Here is a 22817-nt window from a genome sequence, read left to right on the forward strand (position 1 = left end):
TGTGGTAACAAGTAGAAATAAAATGCTATTAAGTGGGGGTGAAAACTGGGCCAAAACAAACATCCAGAGCCAGCGTCAATTGTCCGATCAGCTGGATAGGCTACACTTGCCCAATGGAGCTCAAATTTGGATATGTTGTAGTTAACATCCATTGGAACAAGTCTTATGAAGATCATCACCTCATCCAAGGACCGGAACATGCTGATCCAAGGCCACGAAGTTGACCTACGAAAATGAACAAAAACAGAATTTATATCAAATAATGCACTTTTAGCTCATTTTCATACAAACCAAGGTAAAACCTATTAAAACACAAAAAAGAAGTAAAAAGCTATAAAATGTCAAGAACTAACTCAAAATAGTGGGTGAATAACATGAAAAATCATGTGTAAAAATGAACCGAACAGACTTCATGAAGTTAGAGCAGCCCATGTGATCAAAAGTTCTGAAACTGCCAGCAGTTGTGTTGTGTCATCCTCACCTCCTTACTAGTTTCCTTCCTAATTACACTCTTAAAAAAATAAACAAAAACTAACTAATTATTTTTATAGCTAATTTAGTTTTAATAGCAAGGCAAATATTTAATCACAGGAAGGCTAATCTAGTCTAGCTGAGTACAGAAAGTTTTGCTTGAACCATACCAGATCTGATCAATTCAACACCAAATGTGATGATATTAAAATAAACTTGACATCAACTATATAGAATTTAAAATTTTAGGTTCCAATATATCTCTACAATATTATTCAAATGTCTCAGAGACATATATTCCAGTAATCACTAATTGACTTTAATTATGTTTGGGAAACACAAGTGACCAGATCAATTTTCTTTTTTGATCCATGGACTAATCTGTCATGCAGAATCCTTTGCCCCATGTATCTGCAGCACATGCACAACAAACGAAACCAAAATGCAGGTTTAATCAGCAATTAATATAAGATTTTCGTGAAGATTATGTATATATGATATGTTTTCCAAGCATACTTGCCTTCCAAGCATCATGACAGTAGCTTGAGGATTAGCACCCAGGGTGTGATAAAACGTTGAACCATCAGTAACCCTCAGAGAATCAATACCAAGAACTCTATATCCTTTATCAACAACCCTCCCAACTTGACACACTCCATGATAGTGCCATATGTTCTGTTGGAAATTTTGGTTTATGGATACTACTTTTCCTGCAAAGCATCACATAAATATATATTAGAAAATTGTAATTTACATTGACATAGTAGATTAAATAATATCAATGAAATTACAGCAAGATACTTATCTTTTGGGATGTAAAAGTTGGTCTCCGTTGATACTTGAGTATAATAATAGTTTTAGATTGAGGCAGTAACATATATTATTAAGTTCTCATCTCTCTGCAAAATACATACAATTTAGGAAATTCTTGCAATGAATCTAGATGGGAATTCTGAATTTCCACAATCATCATACCCTTGGTGCAAATAAACTATCAGATAGAAAATAGGGAACAGAATCTTCAAAACAATAACAAAAAAGGAGAGGGAATCACAGACAACGATTGCAAAAAATCGGCCGCCCAGCGCCTAGGCCGATTTTTCCAACATTGTTTAAAACTCCTACAAACTATTTCAGTAGTTCTCAAATGATCCATAACTCTAATTAACGAACACAAAATGACATACATATGGGAATCACAGACAACGATTGCGAAAAATCGGCCGCCAAGCTCCTAGTCGCCGCCTAGGCAGATTTTTCCAACACTATTTAAAATTCCCACAAACTATTTCAGCTGCTCTCAAATGATCCATAACTCTAATTAACAAGCACAAAATGACATACATATGAGAATCACAGACAACGATTGTGAAAAATCGGCCTTTTCCCCACACTGTTTAAAACTCCCACAAACTATTTCAGCTGTTCTCAAATGATCCATAACTATAATTAACAAGCACAAAATGACAGACATATATATAGTTCGAGTATGAAATTACCAAAATGGCATCGATGTCATCCTCAGGTGAGAGCTCCTGGTCTCTCTGTGAGCTCTCTTTTCCTCAGCTTTCACTGCTTTCTCTTTGCCTTTTCCTGGCTTCTTCGTCTTCTTCCCCATGTCTGGAAACACAGCCAAAGAGGCTCAGACTCTGCGTGAGGAAGAAGGGAGAGAGTTATCTGAACGACGCTAATACTACGATTTTAAAAATAGTATAGCCGCATTGTGACGCATACTACGGTTTTTTATTAGGAGCTTCATTAATATACTCAAAATAAGGGTTGAAATTATAAATAATAATAAATAAAAAACCCACATGGAATGTACTTTAGAAACACACCTAAAACTCATTTACTACAAAAGAAATTGGTGTTTAAGTTCCTATAAATTACATGATTGTCATTGATCAACTTAAAAAAGAAGTCCAACACAGAAAAACTTAAATAGCACCCAAAACAAGCCCAGCCCAATTTTATTTATTAAAAAAAACCCAAATAATTCATTACAAACAAAACGTCTTGAAAACCATAGCGTCATTTACGTGTCATGTTGATTAATGACTATAATGTTCCACACATTTACTGTCATGTTGATTAATGGTTGTTATGTTCTAGTCTATGGTAATAACACTGCTAGTTTACTGTCAGGTTGATTAATGGCTGTAATGTTCCAATCTAGGTAATAACACTGCTAGTTTTCTATGACATCTTATTTCTAATGCATGTCTACCCCTGTAATGTTCCAGTCTAGGGTAATAACACTGCTAGTTTACTGTCATGTTGATTAATGCTTGTCATGTTGCTATTTCTAATACATGTCCACCAAAGAAAAGATGAAGAAAGAACAAACCATACCAACTCAAAACAAGCTGAGCCCAGATTGTTAATACTATTATGTCATAGAAGTACATTGTTAATACTATGTTATAGAAGTACATTGTTAATACTCTATCATAGAAGTACATCGTTAAACAAAAATGAGATCCATAACTTAAATAGTAACAAAAGATAAATCGATCATCAAAGCTTAAAATACATTTCAAAAATCAACTAAAATCCGAAGAGAAACACATAATTGAAGCAAAAGATCAAAAATCTCAAGTCCAAACCAAACGACAACGACGACGACGATGACGATGATAATGACAACGACGACGATGACGACGACGACGTGGCGAAAGAGCAGTAGAGCTCGAAGATGAGGAGTAGAGCTAAGAGCATCTGATCTAGGTTTGTTCGAGGTCTTGAACAATCCGAAAAAATATATATATATCAAAAGAAGCACAATTTTAGAACAAGAAATCGAAGGTGGAATATTGAAAATTGTAGATTAAAGATGAAGAATATAGTTGGACCTAAGACTGAGCTTCAATGGAAGCTCATCTTACTCCAACACTAGAGAAAGCACCAGCGAGAAAGGAGAAAATAAATCTGATTTGGTTTTTTGGCAGATTTAGTTTTTTGATTTTTTGGCAGATATGGGCAGATCTGATTTTTTTCTCTCAAATCCGTAGTACAAGGGCAATATAGGTATTTAACACACAAATAAACTAAAAAACTGCTATTAAATTGAAAAAATTGACAGCTGTCGATTTTTGGGTTTTTTTTTAGGTGTGTTTATAGTTTTTAAATGGTATAGGATTTCTTTATAAGACTATGTCTAAGATTGGGTATAAAACTAAATTTTTATTTTTATTATTGCTTCGAAGTAATAATGCTTCTCTTGTTCATCTTCCTAAACAGATTCAATGCCTCATCAAGATTCCCACTTCTCAAATACCCCTTAATCATCGGTTCCACAAAACATCCATTCCAACATTTCATCAAATAATGTACGTGCACTATTCAGAAACCCACATGCATAGTACATACCAATCAACGAATTTTGAACAAAAACATCATGTCGAGCCCATACTTAACGACTTGTTCATGGAAACTCCGGCATGTGCCACCATCAACCCTACTTGTGCATTATTTTACAAGGAACGGAAAAGTGAGACAATTAGGGGAAATGCCATCGCAGAGCATTTGCTTATACAATAACAACCACCCAAACGAAGAAAGAGTTTCATTCGCATCACTGATTTTTGTACACGCATATGCTCTGATCACCACGTTATTGACGTAGGTTTTCTTTAAAGTCAGGAAAAAAAATTTAAAAGACCTAGGCGGGCGCCTAGCCCCTAGGCTAGTTTAGGGTCCTTTTTTTTTCTTACCGTTATTTTGTCTTTTGCTGAAGCAGATGCTCTATAAAGATACTTACCTTTAATTGAAGAGTGATTTTTAACTTACATTTAAGCTCCAACAAAAAATAAATAAATAAACTTACATTTAACGGTATATGCAACTTTCTATAATATAGGTAGTGACATGCCTTTTATAAGCCAATTAATTATCACATTTAATCCTTAATGTGTAAGGCAAAAAATAAACACTGGGAAGATAACTTATGTCTCTAACAAAGGGACATGTACTATTTTTCATTTCTCATTGATTTTTAAATTGATTTTTAATTAGTAAAATAGGTTCCAACAAAAAAAAAAACAAATTAGTAAAATAGGTGGCCCAAAAATAGTCACTATACACACAACATATATACTCTTTAAAATAAATTCCATAAGTACATTTTATATATTTATTCAACTTTAAAACAAAATATACAAACCTCTCGAAACAAGTTGTAAAAGCTAGCAATGAAGAGAACTCATTTGAGATTATTCAAGGTGATAATTATTCCGTGCAAGATAAAGATATTTCTTCCTCTCCATATTTATTTCCTCCTCGGCATCATCCCTCTCAGTTTCTTCATTCCTCTTCAACTGATAATTTTAAGGTTAAAATGGCCACAAAGATTGAGGCATATATAAAGTTTGTTGCTCAAGGCACTGAGAATTGCTACCGAAACCAAGAAGGCGGCTTCGAGGAATGCATGGAGTCTTTCGTGAAATTATGCAGCAATTATTATCTTAAAAAACGCCATAGAAAAAGTACAGCCAAACCCTATTCTTGTGTAATATAATTCGAGCATACTTGGTGAATGTTTATTTTTTTACTAATCAATAGCTACGAGAACCACAATGAAGAAATACGAATTTCAATAAACCAACAAGTCTTTGGCAACAAACTGTGAGGTCGAGGATATTCAACTACAACAAACATTGTTCTAGCTACAAAAGATTATCACAAAGATGACTTTCAAATCTTCATTTTTTTTTTTTTTTTTTAAACAGTATTTTGTTTTTCTTTACAACAATGTACATTTGACAACATTTTATTCCTGCTTCAAAAAACTAGAACAAGCATACATGAAACAAAATCTGAATCCTCCATTGACTGAGACAGTAAAGAGGCTGCCATATTCTATACAAGAGAATATAGGATAAACGTGTGGATATTTCTCTGGAGCAGGCTTCAGTGATATGAAACTCTTGTATCTATTAAACGTCCAACTTTCCTTCATGCTGTACATCTAACGGCTCAATAGCCATATATGGCAACTAAATAGAAAACTTGAAGCATAGCTTCATACAAAGTACCGCGGTTTCAAAGCCTGCAACAGTTCCACTGATCTGGCAGTACAATGGACATATATTTGCTCCTCAATCTGTCAAAAAAATGTGGGATTGAATTTGGCTAATCTACCGAAAAAAGGCGGTGCTATTGCTTTGGAGCATGCTTCCCTGAAGTAAAAGAAGCTTTTAAGATGGCGAAAATTTGAACAGCTATGAAAACAACTAAGAAGTCACTCAATTGTCAAGCACCAATCTGCATTATATTCAATCATTACCTCTGACACTAATTTCCAGCCTTTTCTGAGAATGGGCTCTTTCCAAGTATGGAGCAATTAAGGCATCCAATCTCACCAACCAGAGTGCAACTGCAGATGTTGTTTGGGGCATACAGGCAAAGGACGCAATCAGTTCTTCACTAAAATTACAAGAACCTTGCACTATGTTGCATTCATATAATCGGTCCTCGTTGATGGCACCAACAAAATCACCAAGAACCTGCATGAGTAAACAATAAAGAAACTGATGGTTCTGACTAGAAAATAAACAAAAAATAGATAGTGTGAAAAGAGGAAAATAGAAAACCTGCAAAAGCTCAGCCAAAGATGAGGTACGTCTCAGTCGTTTCACCCATAGCTTATGAGCAGATTTTTTCCAAGCACCCAACAAAGCATCTTCTGGCATGACTGACTGCACAAAGCAGAGGGAGGTGGAGATCAATATTGCACGGAAAAACATTAAAAACTTTGGGGCGAATAGAAATCAGAAGGTTCAGGCCCCAAAATCCAACTAAAATAATCCCACTATTTAGGGTTAGCTACCAGGGGCCCGAACTAATCAGACAGGGCAGGTGGATACTAATCAACCATTCTGCTCCATTCACAGCAGTATGCATTTTCATCAATCCCTTCCCAGTAACACATGCTAAATTCCTCTTTTGGCCTTGTTTTCCCGCCATCCCCCATCCCTTCATCTAAAATCTTATTGCACTTCAGAGATTTTCTCTTCTTTTTTTTATTATATAAAAGCTATCGGATTTGATTGCACATAAATCTCAAAGTCACATTCTAATTATCCAAACCATGAACACTTAATTCATTCCTAGGTTGATCCTCAACTGAAGTCCTATTCTCCTCCAGTCTATCAAGGATATGTGTAGCTTGAAATCTTTTTAACTGGAGGACATCTTCATTACTATAACAAACAAATATCAGAAAATGGAAAGCTAAAATCCAAATGATGGGTTACCTCAATTGCATGCATCGCAGCTTTTAGTGATTGGATCTGTGATGAGAGGACCTTATGCTTAGGAAAAGTATCACTCGCTTCTTTCTCCTTACATGTGGCTACATGGATGGCATACCTTTCTTCCAGATCAAAATGAAGCTCAAATGTTGTATGGCAAATCCTGCAGTGCTTCTCATCTCTCCAATACAAATCATGACAACTTTCACATCTAGTAAGTGTATCAAAATAGGATCGTTTACCATGTTTGACAGCATTAAGATCTAGGTAAAAGGAATTCCATAACCATGAATCAAATGCTTGGATTCGGCTCCATTTCTGTTTCTGTTGTTCTCCTTTCTTTCTAACTTCAAGAACCACAACTCCAGATGAAGGCAGAGAATCATTTGCAATTCCAGATAAGTTGTTGTCTACATCAGATACTGGTGAATAAGTGTCTTCTCTAACACTATCCAGCTCAGATTGATCAGATTGCGCCAAGTTGTCAATTCTATCACTATTTACCATTCTACTTGACATCGCTTGGCACAGAAACGCTATTCGTTTCTCTAGGGATTCAATAAGAAGAGCCTCTCGTTTACCCCTGTCATCCAAAACTGACAACAAAGCACACAGAGCCTGCATTTGGTTTAGGAAAAAGCAAGTAAATATCATAACTTATACAAGGTCAAGCAATATGTACAACAATCACATTGATCGAATAACAAAAGTTCAGCAGAATACCTCTTCTGTATCAATCACCTCCCAGTGACCATCTTCTGAAGATTCAAAATAAACCCTTCTATGTCCTGGGTCATATGCATTACAAGGGCCCAAGAAAAGCCAGTATCTATTGTATCTACGATCAGACCCCAAAAACACAGATTGCATTGGGTGTAAGTCAAACCGCACTTCTCTTTCTTTTCCATTTTTCTCTTTTGTAGAGAATCTCTCGTCAGAGAACTTTGAGATTGACCCTGAAGAATCTATAGGGTGAAACTTTAATGTATAATCTTCTTTTGCACCACTCGTATGTCCTGCATGGACCCAGGTTGGCCTGGGCATGCCATGTTGTTTAGTTGATAACCTCTTAATTTTCGCCCCTGAACCAGAATGAAGACTGCTAGGAATGCATTCAGCAATGGCATTTATAGGATCCTATAAAGGAATAAGAGAGACATGTTTAATCTGCTGAAAATTACTTAAATACCATGCATGTTTAAATGCTGTTGAAAACTATAGTTACAATTGAAGAACATTTAAGAACTCAGTGGGGAAATACATGATACATAACAATAGCATAGACAACTAGAAGCTATCAGTTTCTGTTTTTTTGTTTTTATTTGGAGAAGCCAAAGAAGGCAGCCGTAATGAACCCGTCAGGACTTCAGTCAGGTCACATATGTGGAACACAAAAGGTAGATCAAATTTTAAGGAAAACAATAATACGAACCAATATTAAACTTATAAACCACCATTATAATTACGGCTACTTGAATCTCATTGAATATTCAAATAATATTTACTGTCAAAGTATTTTATATATAATGCAGTTTGCACCGTTCAGATGATATTATCTTACAAAGGACTGAACACGTTCCATTTAATAGGGCAACCTCATAGTAGGGGGAAAAATAAAAACAAAGAAAAGGTTTCAAAGTCCATGCAAAGATTCTATATGTTACCTCCATTCTAAAACTAGAACCTGCATGAAGAAGATCAATTAGAGCCACTATTGCGCTCAACTTTTCTTCAATGCTTAAATCTGAATATTCGCCTTCCATCAGTCCTAACAACCATACTTCTCCTGGATGGCTCTCATCAATTTCGGTGTATACTGTCACCATGTTATCTTTACTTTTTCCATGGTTCATATAAGTCAGCTTTTTAATTTGGGAATTTCCTGAATTGCACCCAGAATCATCATCACTGCTACATGTACCACTGTCACTGAGGTCATCATCAACTGCTCCAGAGTCTTCGGTATCTGATTGGGATTCCTCCACTTCCTTTTCAGAAGAATTAATACGCACACGATATGTGGATGATGAAATCTTTTCAAATAATGTAATATCACTTGAAAGAGTTGAACCAATTAAAGACTCTAGTTCCTCTATTCCACTGGAAAGGTTCAATTCAGAAATCTGCAAAACAAAAACAAAGTCCATCACTAATTCAAGTGGAATGCTGTGCTTGGCTGGTATCAACTTAATGATTAAAACATGAGAGATTATGATAATAACATTTTCAAGAAAAGCACCTGCAATGACTTCGCCAACTCAGAAACTTTCAACCCATGAATTCCTTGCTCTAGAAGAACTCTAAACAATTCACCCTTCAAAGTACCAGGGCGTAAACCATACTTCACCATAAGGCTCATTTCCTAGATAACAGAAGATTCAATTTGAAAAACCAAATTTTACATTTATAGATAGGTTTATGCAACAACAGATAAAGCTTATTAATTGTAGAACATAAATAAAACCACCATAAGAAAGTAAATAAAGGCTCCTGCGCATGTCTGTTCATTAAAGCAAATAATTCCAGAGACAAGTGGAGACAAATATGCATATGCTCAACAGATGTTATTTAGGAATGCATGATAATGCCAACAAACAAAACTGAAGAAACTATTTCCTTTAACATTCAATCACTACATGTTATATGTAAAACCTAAAATTTCTGATTTGGTCCTTTAGTATGGAAAATGAATCTATCCAATTGGGGCTCTGCCTCAAGGTAGAAACAGATTATTCAGGGTAATGACAGATCTTAAAAGACGATTGCCAATAAGGCTTTGAATGCTCAAGGCTTTGGGTGATGAACACATATTATTAGGCATATGTAGCACTTAACTGGCAGAATACAGATGTATTGTTAATTAAATACATTTACTAGAGAGGAAATGGAGCTTAGAAAAATCAATTGCAACTACGGTAGTTAAATTAGAAGACCTTGCTAAGGGCATCCCTTCGCATTGCACCTTGCTTTGAACCAAAACCAGCAGCAACCAGTACTTGACGCAGTATTTCTGTCCATGTTAAAGGGTTAAGTGATCTCTTCCAGAATTCCAGAGTGGATTCTTGATTTTCAACCTGCCAAATCATTTGACAAAGATGCTTAGTTATTGAGTACTTGCATTCAATTTTGTCATAATAATATGAAATAACAATTGATTTAAGAGATGAGCAAAAAAGTCTAAAGAGGTTGACAAAAATAAGTATCTCTGATCAACTATACCACAAAAAGCAAGTGGATCTTCTAAACGTGCATATGGATGGACTACTAATAGGCTGATTATGATTTTGTTCGGAAAATTTCTTGTCGCCTAAGCATATCTATCAGAAATTCTGGAGTGTACACCTTTTCTGTAGTCACACCAAACTTTTGATTATTAGATGATATCCTCTTTCCTGTATTCTTTAAATTTTTCTGATATCATATTGCTACTTTCAGCGGTATTTAACTTCCCTGTAAAGAAACATGTCAACAGTCTTATAGATTGCATTCTCTTTTTGTTACCAACAAAGTTCCAAACATATGAGCCTTTAGAAAACTGCTGTGACATATATGTACCCAAATGAAATGGTCAATATGACTATACAACATTATCATAAGTTAAATGAACTTTAAATGTCTGTGATCTGCACGATTATATGCTGTTTGTTCATAACTCACCGAGTGAATAAATGCAAGAAAATTGCATGATTTGCTCAAATGAGGTATAGATCCACAGCCAAGCTCGGCTTCAACATTAGATAGAAGAAGCTTCAGAAGAGCCACATGAATTTTTCCAAGTAGCAAGGAATCCTAAAAGGCATTTTACAAAACAAAGATGTTGAGCAAGTAGAAGACACAATAAATCCGATGTTGGATCAAAGATAAGATATAACCTTGTCCTGAAATGCTTGGGCAAACTCATCAATAGTGAAGGAACTTATGTCTACCATAACGGCATAAGTACAAAGGAAATGGAAAACCTGCCCAAGAAAGTCAACCCAGAATATATTTGAGTACAATAACTAAACAAAATGTAGCAATCTGAATTGATGGCCCCTAGACACATTTGTTAACAAACCAAAAAAAAAAACTGCAGATCTTTTCACTCTCTAGTTTCCATAAGGAATCATAAAGTTGACAAGATAATAATAAATTTCCTACACTCGGTACGAACTACACAAAAGAGAATTACAACTTACAAGTAGATTCCAATATCAAATTTAGACCACATTCCATATATCTCTAGTACTTGATATATGTTTTTCTTGAGTATATCATTGTTTGCATAACATCTCTACAAGAACAACCTATGACTTCAATCTATGCAATGAGAGCATCAACAAAAAAGATTGGTAAGAGTAATGAGAGACCATTAGGCAGTATTAGCGAGCACAAAATAATTATTCCAAGCTTTTATACACCGTACAATCATGAATAAGAAAACAGACCTCATAAATAAGAAAAGGCAAATGCAATAATAGATGGAGTGTATGACATCTTTCATGAACGATGTCCTATATTTGCAAAAGAACTTAACAAAATCAGGCCACAAACAGTTTGCAATTCACATACCTTGAACAGTTTCTTGACAATCTCTGGAGAAGAATCCCAAGGTTGCATACAAAATGGCTGCTTCATCTTGACAGAATTTGGAGGAAACTTGGCCAGGAAATCTGAAATCCCAAAAATTCCTTATCCACAGCTCAAAATACCATACATGCAGACACATACATATTACAGCATTTCATTTTAGAGTGGAAAATTTGTTCCGTTCTTCCTTCAAACCAACCTTTGCAAAGTGAACAGGCATGATCTCCATTAGTAGTAAAATGATCAGAGCACCCCAATGCATTTGGCCTTCCTTGTAATTGTCTCAGCTCCAGCTCTTCATCTTCCACAAGCATTGCAATCTTATCCGAGTGTTCTTGGGAACCTGCTCCTTCCAAAGCAAGTTCACATTTTTCTTTGCTTGGCAGAGTCTGATTCTCATTGTTAGATTCCACCTTGCATCCAAAAGCAAAATGAATGTTGTTAAATCTGCTAACTTAAACCATAAATTTGCAAGAACAATTTTTTCACTTACTTCTCTTCTTTTGACGAAATGTTTCCTCTTTTCTTGTACCTTATTCCGTACCCGTCCCTGTTTCTGTAAAGGCAACAAATGTCAGACAACTGTCTAAAGGTAACCACTCAGATCGACCTTTAAGATGATCATCCCAAAAGACTTTCTCACATATCTGCAAGCAATACAGACTAAATCACTTACAGGAACACATTTTTTTTGTTGCAATCTTCTGTTCCGAGTTACTGGTTTTCGTGATACAGAAGTTGGATTTAATGATACACTAGTGACTTCACCGTTCGCAAAACCCATGTCAACAGGAAAATCTCTAGCATCAGGATTGGTTGCCCGCCAGACCGTCATCAAACCTTTTCCAACACCATGTTTTTTCACTGGAGCACTCTTGTCGCAATTCTGATGACCAATGACAGCATGCTCGGTAACCTAATAAAAGTCAAAAGGGTAAGAATATTTGTGGGACCAGTTAAGGACACTTAAGGTAGAAACAAGAGAATCATGAAAGCTGGTGCCAACAAAAGAATTTATCCATTACCTTCCTCCTTTTAGTTTCTCTTTGGTTCTCTTTGCAAGGGGGATGTAAATCTTCGGGATCTAAATGGAAATAACAATGTGAGTGAAACCTTCTTAAAATATGTAGTGCAACAAAAGAAAAAATCTACAATATAGCATCGAAAAGAACAAAGAGAGAACATTTTCCGAACAGCTACTGCAACACCAATACAAATTAACTCTGTCAAGAAGTTTAGACGCAAACTACCAAAAACATCTAATTCTGAATGGCATTAAACATTACGAAACAACAATATCTCAAAGAATCAAGTCCTCTCCCTTCACAACTCATATAAAAATCAACAAAGAGAATGTTCTCATCAACACACCAAACCACTCTGAGTGAAAATTTTACAACTGATGTGTAGTTTACTTTTTAAACAAACGGAAAAGGAGAATAGATCTCAGATAGACAAAAATGTACAATAGAAATGATTCATTTTGCCTATGATTTCTCAGACCTGAAAGTTTCTCAGTTCTTACCTGTAGAATGGAAAAGTGCCCGAGAGGGGAGAGAGTCAAATTCCACACCAAGGGGAGGACCATCTTTGCGGAACACCTTCTTGAGAATGTAGTCTGGAGTTAACAATTCCTGAATATGATTCCCATTCATTTTTGTTTGCTTGTATCTCGACAACGAAGGAGCTTTTGCTTTTGAGAGGCAGTGTTTAACTACCCTTGGAGCACCAGCTCCCGACCCATTTCTTCCACCCAACTCCTCAGTGGTTTTATTTTCTCGCTTCTCTCTCCTCCTCTTCTCAACAAACCAACCCCGAACCTGCTTGTAAGTCAATCTGAAGGCAGCAGCATGGCATTCCATTGCCGTTCGTGAAGGATACCTATCCTCTGTGAAGAAAACAAAAAGGTTGTAAATATTGGGTTTCGCTCTCTTGTGATTAACACTAAAAGTTCGCTACCATTTATAGAATCTATAGCAACAGATGCACGACCAATCCTAAGTGCTTGTATAATTGTATTCTGCAACTATATCCTTATTGCTTTCTAAAATCAAAACAAACAACGGAACGATTGCAGTTGTCTGTTCCAAATTTGAGCCAATAATTGCACGTATAAAATGCTGATTTCAATTAAACTGTCAATTGGGTGGCTTAATTCTGAACCCAATAGAGAAACAGAGCAATAATAACAAAAGCTACATATATCAAACACACACACACGCAGAGAGAGAGAGAGAGAGAGAGAGAGAGAGGACAATTAGCGAAGAAGCGTACCTGAGTAGAAGCTCTCAAGGGCTTCAAGCTGTGATTGAGTTTTCCTCTTTATCTTTTCCATCATCTTCTTCTTCCACAAGTACCCAAAATCACAGAAATTTCAAAACCATTTCCAGAAGGAGTTGAAGAACAGAACCCAAAGCAGAAATGGTTGGGGCGGTTGAGAACGCAGAAGCAAACTATACAAATTAGCAGAGCGAGACTGTGGGTGGCGATATCAGAGTGAGAGTGGCAGCGTCGAAGCCGCAGGGAAATGGAGGTGGGAGAGTGAGCTCTGTAATCTGCATGCTTGTCCTTAGACACCGTCTAATTGTGATGCGAAAGGGGACGAGAAGCAGCAGATAACGAAATGGGAAACTAACCAAGTAGGGTTTTGGGTTTTACCAAAAAAATATCTTCATCAAATTCTTGACGAAAAAAATTAATTAGCTTCAATATTTATATCATCATCTTTTTTTTTTGTTTCTTTTTTAATTTTTTCGGGTTCACTTTTTGGCTTACAACAAGAAGAGGAAATATTCTGGTTGGATAATTGTAGGGTTTTACATTGGAGTTTTGGGCCCTTTTTTTTTTGGAAGGCCCAATGGTTCCCTATAGTTTATTCGAATTTTCACTTTCGTCCTCACACTTTTATTTTTTCAGTGTCATCCTTATAGTTTTTTTGTCGTTGTTGAATGCCTTTTAAAATATGGGCTTAAAATTGAGTTTGGGGATAACTATCCTCCTGTCAGCCCATTTACCATCTCAACTTGGATACCTTGTTTGCTCAAGTAGCTTGGATACCTTGTTTGGATTTGCTTCTTTGGGAAGTTTTTTTTTTTTTTGACTAAGTTCTTGATCAATGTTCAGTAAATTTGCTTATTTAGGAAGCATTTTTGTTTGATATCTTGATCTATGTTCAGTGAAATTAGCAGTCAAGGCAGTGTGCCGGCTTTGCACTCAAGTTCGATACCCTTCCCATTATACGAGTAGTTTAAAATATTGCTTTGTCAAAAAAATAAAAATTGTCTAGTGAATTTAATGTTGGAACTGACAACATGCGATTATGTGTAGTCTCAAAAACTAAATGAGCAGTCAAAAATAATTTTTTTTTATATAAGTGATAATCTAAATTACTATGATTTAATTAAATCTACAGGAAAGGATACTTGAACTTGGATGCACAATCCTAGTCAATTGAACCCACATTTGTAGTAAAAAAAAAACAATCTTATGGGCAATTTTTCACAACTATATATTTGAATAGAAGGTTTTAAATCTGGAAGAAATAAAGTTTTTAAGTTTTTGTGGGAAGTAGCAAGTGAGAATGTATTTATTTATTTATGTTGTAAAGAGAAAGGAGGACAAAGTTCATATTATAGAGACTTGTAATTCAAATAGTAGCGAGCATTACCCTACACGTAAGGCTGGAATTCGAGAATGGCCTCCCATGTTAAAGTTTAAACCAAAACAGATCATTTTGTCATGAGAAATCACAATTCACAAGGAAGGATGATAAAATATCGTAATGTCAAACAACTTTAAAATATGAGGGACTCTCTCAACTTGTGTTATGCATGTGGTACAAATTTGAAGCCCCGAGATGGTCTTCAATGGCAAGGCACAAACAAAGTGGAGCAGTTGAATATGGAGGGCGTTTTAATTAATTTAATGGTGAAACAAATATATATCTATTGTGTAAAGTAAAACACAATAATATTAATAAGCCTCCAGAACCATTGACTCGTCCTCTAACCCTCCCTTTCAAAGTTTCAAATCTTCCCACTTTCTCATTCAAGCCATTTTTGCTGAGTCCAAGTCAGGTTATATGGTGGTGGGCATAAAGAAAAACCCAAAACCCAATCCATCAGAGATTCACATCTCAATATTTTATTCAAGAACAAGGGTCGGTTCACATTATCATCTATGTAATAATAATAATAAATTGGAGGTGTGTTTTTTTTTTTTATAGTTGGATCACATTCATATGCATGTAGTTAAGTTTGACAAATGCATTCTTTTATGTTCCACTATCTATTATATTGACTTTATGCCTCCTACCTGGTAATTTCCTTTTTAGAAAAAGTTTGTCTCCCAACATTTTTTTAAATTAAATATATTAGGACAACTGCTGGTCAGAACAAGTTGACTTTGCACGTAAAAACAGCCAGCCTCTCCGCATGCGCTTCCGCACTTGCGAGAGGTTTTTTTTAAAAAAATTTACATTTATTTTAGAATTAAAAAAGAGAATGGGTAGTTGTGTTCCATAAAAATAGGATTCATTATCTGAATTTTCTTTTAATTTTAATTTTTTAAATATGAAAAGTGTGAATTTACCATATTAACCTCATTTAATTAATAATTTCAATTCTTAATGTTTGTATTAATCAAGGGCATTTTCTGGTATTTTGAATGTTTCACCATTCTCTGCATTTTGCTTTATATATATAGATGAAGTAGTGCGCACAAATCATCATGATAATGTGAAAAATGGATGAACAAATCAGAATTGGACAATGGTAACTCCCTTAATATTTCATGGCCACCAAGTATCCTCCCTGCTCTAAAGTCATGCTAATGGGAAAATTATCAAGGTGAATCAAAAAATGGACCCACTTATCTTATCAATGTTCCATGGCCACAAAATTTTCTTGTATAAAAAAATGTATTTCATGGGTACCATCTTTTATTTTCACACCCTTCATTCATATGTAAAATCATTTGCTTTGCAGACATGAGTTTAGTTAAGTTGGTTACAGGGGATGTGCTCCCCGCTCTGTATTCGAGTTTGAATCTCCCTCCCTATAATTTAGATTAGTTTAAAGTATATTTAAAATATTTTTAAAATAAATCATTTGCTTTGCTCAAAGTAAACACCAAAAATACCCTTAATAAAACCAACCTCTCTTCTTTTTTTTGACAACCATTGTCATGCAAAATTAGCTTTGATAATATGAACGGCAATGAGATGGATCGATGCCAAATATGTCATTATTATCTCCGTCTCCACGAAGGAAAGTGAGAATCATTATCCTAAAAATAAAAATGTATTTAAACTAAAAAGGAAGTAGAGACCTTAAGTGAGACAAACAATCCTAAACCTATAAGTGTATCACGTGACCATATTATTTTAGTATGAGTTCAATTTTCCTGTTACCATTTTTCATGTGCCCACCTTGTTACGTATCTAACTTTTTGACACATGTCCTTCCAATTAACCCCAAATTCACAATGTTAACTTTTAATTAAATTAAAAAATAAAAAACTAATAATTGAAGGGGGAAAAACCCAACAGCGAAGCGACTCTCCTTCTCCGTCAACAACCCTATCCTGCCGGTGCAGCCCCTCCCCTTTTTGCCGTCAAAAAAGCATCTTCTCTCTTCTCCCCCTTTATTTTGGATCTAGATCTATCTTCTTCCCCTGCTCTTCTAGCTTATTCTTTGAAGGAGAGAGATAGATTGAGGATGAAGGAATGAAAAAGAAGATAGAGAAAAGAGAAAATGAGGCTTTGTCGGTGGCGAGAATAAGAAGGAGTTGTCGCCGGCCGGGTGGGGTAGGTGGGAGTTTTGGTGGCTGGTTTGGGGTTGCTGAGGGTTGGAGGTGGGTAGGAGTTCGTTGTTGGGTTTTGTTTGTGACAATAAGATGCGTGGATATACATAATTGGAGCATCGTACAAAGAATGAAATTTGCAAAATAACCAAGTAGAAAATGAAGCATAATCAAGCCACTAGTTAGGTTCTCTTTTCAGCTTCCTTTTTCTAGTGGCTCATTTCTTTGCATTTGCAAACCTAAGACACCTATACTTTTAACCACTTACTGTCATTTCAAGATCTCAGAAGCATCTCCAATCTCAGAAACAAGCGAATCCGATTTCTAACGTGCCCATTGAGTCATCAACATGGTTGCTGCCTCCGTCTCATGGCTCAGGATGTTCCGGCTGGGCGACGATTGGCTAAGGAGAAAGGAACTCCTTCGTTGTTGGGTTTTCTTCCTTCAATTATAAGTGTTTTTTAATTAAAGGTACTGATTTTCCCCCTCCCTTTTTATCCACTTACACTCCATTTTTTTTAAATTGTATGTTATTACTATTCTTTTGTTCATTTACACTCCCTTTTATCCTATAGTAAAAAGTATTAAAAAACAAAAGGAAGTGTAGGTGGATAAAAGGGGAGTGGGAAAATCACACCCTTAATTAAAGGTTAACATTATTAATTTGGAGTTAAGTGGAAGGACATGTGTCAAAAAGTTAGATAGGTAATATGCGGACACATGAAAAATGGTAATAGGGAAATTGAACTTCCTTAGTATTCTATTAGCCTCTCAGCACGTGTTTCTGTGCCTGCTAGAGGTTTTTTATAAAAAAAATTAAATTTATTTAAGAATTAAAAAAGATAATGGGTAGTTGTGTTCCATAAAAAGAGGGTCTATTATCTTTTTTTTAAAAAAATTTTAAATTTTTTTAATATGAAAAAATGTGAATTTACCATATTATCCTTATTTAATTAATAATTTCAATTCTTAATATTTACATTAACGGATGACATTTTCTAGTATTTTAAATGTTTCACAATTCTCTTCCTTTTGCTATATATATATATATATATATATATATATATATATTTTCTCCTCTCAAAAATATTGGTTAGTTGATGAGTGTGCTAATTAATCTGCTAAAGTGTAAATATCCTCAAATAACTCTCACTTGCGTGGGTTCAAAAAAGGAAAAAAATTCATGCAATCTACATTTTGCCCCAATTCTTTTTCCAAATCCCTAGTTTCTTAACCACTTGACCTGCCACTTACAACCTTGACTGCCTCTCTATCTCCAACAATCTGAAAGATTCCAAACCCCATCATTTACCAAATTGACCAACCAACCAAACCCAAATCTCCAATCTGTCACTTGCCGGATGCAAAACCCATTTGCTGCGTTAGCTTATCGGTCTCCTCCTCAGCTCTCTGTCGGGCTTAAGCAGCAAGCCAAGCAAAGCAAAGCAACCGAAGAAGACGTCGAGAAAGAGAAATGAGAAAAAAGAAAAAAGAAAAAGAAGAAGAAGAAAATAAATAATGGGCAAGTGCTGAAACGAATATTTGAAAAAGAAAAAATAAAGAAGAAAGCTTTTGCCTTTGATATGTGAATATCCTAATCCTACTATACACGCTAAGCTCTTGTGGTGAAGGATCATCATCATCATCGCCATCATCATGATTACTAGATTAGAAAATGTCCAACAGCACCAACAACACCAACAGCCACTACCAGCCGCCCACAAAGTAAACGCTTCTTCCTGTGATTTATTATTATTATCGTCTCTTCCATGTCAACGTCAGTTGTCTTCACATAGGCACAGCAGCTCCCCCAACCCAACCTCTCTCTGTCTTTGTTTCTCTGGGTCAATTGCTCAATTGGGTTTTTGCTGCAATCCCCAAAAACCCAATCTTTCTGCACCAGGTTAGCTTGGCTAGCTAGCTAGCTAGCTCTCTCGACCATTTATTCAAACACCTGTAGGATCTTGGTAGATTGGTGCTGCTTCTACCAATTGATATGGTTCCAATAGATTGTGATGATGCTGATGGTGATATGTGTTACAGCATGTTGTTGTGTATGATTAAGTGAGAGAGTTAGAGAGAGAGAAAGAGAGAGTCTTCATGTCTTCTTCTCTTGTTCCGATGAAACACGACAAGAGGAAGGTGAAGGTACCGACAATAACAAGAAGAATACCAACCTTCCTTCCTCATCTCTTTTTGGGTCAATGGGTTTTCATTCTTCTTCTTCTTCCTTGCTCTGCTTCTGCTGCTTGTAACCAGCTCGATAAGGACGCTCTATTGTCCTTGGCTCTCCCTTTGAATTTGAATTGGTCTTCTTCCACTGACTGTTGCCTTTGGGAAGGAATAACCTGCGCCCAAGATGATCAAGGACGCGTCGTCCGGCTATGGCTGCCTAGGAGAGGCTTAACTGGTGTCATCCATCCATCTATCACAAGCCTCACCCATCTCACCCACCTCAATCTTTCCCACAATTCTTTCCTGGGTTCTCTCCCTGATGATTTGTTTTCCTCTCTCTCTAGTCTCCAAGTCATTGACTTGAGCTTCAATCGTCTCATTGACCGCCTACCACCTTCTTCAAATAAAATCAGTAAGCTTCAGGTTCTGAACTTGTCTAGCAATTTCTTCAATGGAACAATCCCATCTTCGATCCTTGTCCCATCGGTGTCCATTTTCAATGTCAGCAACAACAGCTTTTCCGGGTCGATACCCATCGACAACGATAGCAACCACACATCCCTTACCTTCTTGGACTTGTCCTACAATAAACTCAATGACACAATTCCTCCTGGAATCGGATTATGTTCCAAGCTCCAAGTTTTCCGTGCAGGCTTCAATAGCCTCTCTGGTTCTCTCCCTGATGAAATTTTCAACCTTGCTGATCTCCGACAGCTCTCTCTGCCTGTCAATAGTCTTACAGGACCCATCAACGATGGTATCTTGAACCTCACCAATCTCCAGACCCTGGAGCTCTTTTCAAACCAGTTCTCTGGGCCAATCCCAAGCCAAATTGGTAACCTTTCCAGGTTGGAAAATCTGCTGCTCCACATCAACAACCTCACAGGTCCCTTACCTCTATCTCTCGCCAACAGTACAAAGCTGTCCACTTTGAATTTGAGGGTCAACAACTTGACTGGAGACCTCTCTTCCTTCAACTTCTCCCCTCTCCAACGCCTCACCACTCTGGACCTTGGCAACAACAACTTCACTGGTGAGTTACCCAAAAGTCTCTACTCTTGCAAGTCATTAACAGCTATTAGATTGGCCAATAATCAGCTCACAGGACAGATATCACCTGAAATAGTTGCATTAGAATCCTTGGCTTTCCTCTCCATCTCTACCAACAATCTGACAAATGCCACTGGGGCTTTTAGGATTCTAAAGGGTTGCAAGAACTTGACCACTCTGGTCCTGTCCGTGAATTTTCTGTTTGAGCCTGTGCCAGATGATGAAAGCCTAGGAGACCCAGATGGATTTCAGAGTCTTCGGGTTTTTGCGCTGGGGGGTTGCCAATTCACAGGTCAAGTACCCACCTGGCTAGGCAAGCTTAAAAATCTTCAAGTCTTGGACCTGTCAATTAATCTTATAACTGGTTCTCTACCCGGTTGGTTGGCTAGTCTGCCCAACCTTTTCTACATTGATTTGTCCAATAACCTCCTTCAAGGCGGATTTCCTAATGACCTCTGTGGGATGCCAGTTTTGACATCGAAAGAGGCCAGTGATAAGGTGGACAGAAGTTATTTAGAGTTGCCAGTATTTGTGAAGCCCAATAATGCTACTGATCAGCAGTACAATCAACTGTCCAACCTCCCCCCAGCCATATATTTGAGTAACAACAGCCTTAATGGCAGTATCCCCATTGAGATTGGCCGATTGAAGTTTATTCATGTGTTGGACCTTAGTCATAACAAATTCTCTGGCAGCATCCCAGATCAGATTTCTAACCTCACTAACTTAGAGAAATTGGATCTTTCCTATAACAATCTATCTGGTGAAATCCCTGTTTCTCTCAAAGGTCTGCATTTCTTGTCTTCCTTCAGTGTGGCATACAATGATCTTCAGGGACTTATACCATCTGGAGGTCAGTTTGATACTTTTACCATCTATAGCTTTGAAGGGAATCGAGGCTTATGTGGTCCTCCAACTGTGCATCGCACATGCCCTCAACCATTACCACCGGCTGCTGCTCGAAGGTCTAACAAAAATCTTCTTATTGGACTCACCTCTGGGATCTGTTTTGGAATTGTATTTATTGTTGTTATGCTAGTAGTGTGGATGTTGTCTAAGAGAAGGATCATTCCAGGAGGAGATACTGACAAGATGGATTTTGACACAATGTCTAGCCATTCAGCCACTGCTGTTACTCCTGAGCTTGACAAGGATACCAGCTTAGTCATAGTGTTCCCAACCAATACCAATGAAATCAAGGATCTTACTATAACTGAAATCTTAAAGGCAACTGACAATTTCAATCAAGCAAACATCATTGGCTGTGGAGGTTTTGGTCTGGTTTACAGTGCAACATTCGCAAATGGGACCAGGCTAGCTGTTAAGAAACTCTCAGGAGACTTGGGTCTGATGGAAAGGGAATTCAAAGCAGAAGTTGAGGCACTGTCCACTGCCCAACATGAGAATCTGGTTTCCCTGCAAGGCTATTGTGTGCATGATGGAGTTCGCCTGTTAATATATTCCTATATGGAAAATGGAAGTCTGGATTACTGGCTGCATGAGAAAGCTGATGGTGCTTCCCAGTTAGATTGGCCAACTCGACTGAAGATTGCACAGGGAGCAGCCTGCGGGTTGGCTTACATGCACCAAATATGTGAGCCACACATTGTGCATCGTGATATCAAGTCCAGCAACATCCTCCTGGATGATAAATTTCAAGCACATGTTGCTGATTTTGGGTTGTCCCGGTTGATTCTTCCGTACCAGACTCATGTTACAACTGAGCTTGTTGGTACCCTTGGTTACATTCCTCCAGAGTATGGACAAGCATGGGTGGCCACATTGAGAGGAGATATGTACAGTTTTGGGGTTGTCATGCTTGAGCTGCTAACCGGAAAAAGGCCTTTTGAGGTATGCAAGCCAAGGGCATCGAGAGAGTTGGTTGGCTGGGTGCAGCAAATGAGGAGAGAGGGCAAACCAGAGCAAGTTTTTGATCCTCTCCTGAGAGGGAAGGGCTTTGACGAAGAGATGCTGCAGGTGCTTGATGTGGCTTGCATGTGTGTCAACCAGAACCCTCTTAAGAGACCAACCATCAAGGAAGTTGTCGATTGGCTGAAAAATGTAGGGACATCCCACCAACACCAAAATAAAGACCAGTGAGGAAAAACAAATTTCCTAAGAAAGTATTTATATGTATACATGCACATAAATATTTGGGTTTATTATTGCAGACTTTCACAAAATCACTTGTGTAAATGATATTTTGCTTTACAGATCTATGAGGCAGCAATAGTCAAGCGGTTTGCTTGTTAATTTTGAGCCTCCCAGTACATAAGTATATATATGTCTAAGATTACAGCTCTGATGATGTTGCAAATCAAGGTGGTGTAATGAGAAAGTGGCCACACATGCATCTGTAAATCAGCAATTTTATAATTTCTGATGCTCAATATTTTTGGTAATTATCTTACTTCAGATTCTGTGTAAATCTCTAATGACACCTGCTGATGCATAGTTTCAATTCAAAAGGGCTTTTGTGAGACCTCTGTGAATTGAAAC

At 36.9% G+C, this 22817-nt stretch overlaps 2 protein-coding genes across 3 annotated transcripts; one reads left to right on the forward strand and one right to left on the reverse strand.

Annotated features, from left to right (window-relative positions):
• Nucleotides 1-5046: 5046 nt before the first annotated feature.
• LOC110761661 (homeobox-DDT domain protein RLT3) lies at nucleotides 5047-13979 on the reverse strand. 2 transcript variants are annotated; one of them, XM_021964197.2, is made up of 17 exons: nucleotides 13566-13979; nucleotides 12817-13179; nucleotides 12317-12375; nucleotides 11968-12207; nucleotides 11785-11847; nucleotides 11491-11704; nucleotides 11274-11374; nucleotides 10595-10681; nucleotides 10380-10511; nucleotides 9656-9796; nucleotides 8962-9084; nucleotides 8387-8845; nucleotides 7446-7859; nucleotides 6726-7340; nucleotides 6063-6167; nucleotides 5756-5975; nucleotides 5047-5572 (listed from the first exon to the last, which is right to left on the reverse strand). In XM_021964197.2, the coding sequence occupies exons 1-17, from the start codon at nucleotides 13627-13629 to the stop codon at nucleotides 5568-5570; spliced, it is 3405 nt and encodes a 1134-aa protein (XP_021819889.2). In that variant the 5' UTR covers nucleotides 13630-13979; the 3' UTR covers nucleotides 5047-5567. The 2 variants fall into 2 exon arrangements, with proteins under 2 accessions (XP_021819889.2, XP_021819888.2); XM_021964196.2 differs by having other exon boundaries at nucleotides 5047-5648; nucleotides 13566-13978.
• Nucleotides 13980-18251: 4272 nt separating this feature from the next.
• On the forward strand, nucleotides 18252-22620 carry PSY1R (Leucine-rich receptor-like protein kinase family protein). The gene has a single exon (XM_088250934.1). It carries the CDS (start codon nucleotides 19194-19196, stop codon nucleotides 22416-22418), a length of 3225 nt encoding a protein of 1074 aa, XP_088107060.1. The 5' UTR covers nucleotides 18252-19193; the 3' UTR covers nucleotides 22419-22620.
• The last annotated feature ends 197 nt before the right edge of the window (nucleotides 22621-22817 follow it).

The sequence above is a fragment of the Prunus avium genome, chromosome 3 (genome assembly GCF_965620075.1).
Source record: "Prunus avium chromosome 3, drPruAviu1.hap1.1, whole genome shotgun sequence".
Lineage (NCBI taxonomy): Eukaryota > Viridiplantae > Streptophyta > Magnoliopsida > Rosales > Rosaceae > Prunus > Prunus avium.

What these genes read in the sequence shown, in the direction of transcription:
- LOC110761661 (XM_021964196.2), bottom strand. Translation starts at nt 13,629, where the DNA reads ATGATGGAAAAGATAAAGAGGAAAACTCAATCACAGCTTGAAGCCCTT. An exon ending in TGCCTGTTCACTTTGCAAAG is followed by an intron (nt 11,375 to 11,490) that starts GTTGGTTTGAAG and finishes TTGGGATTTCAG; the next exon opens with ATTTCCTGGCCAAGTTTCCT. An exon ending in CCCAAGCATTTCAGGACAAG is followed by an intron (nt 10,512 to 10,594) that starts GTTATATCTTAT and finishes AATGCCTTTTAG; the next exon opens with GATTCCTTGCTACTTGGAAA.
- PSY1R (XM_088250934.1), top strand. Translation starts at nt 19,194, where the DNA reads ATGTCTTCTTCTCTTGTTCCGATGAAACACGACAAGAGGAAGGTGAAG.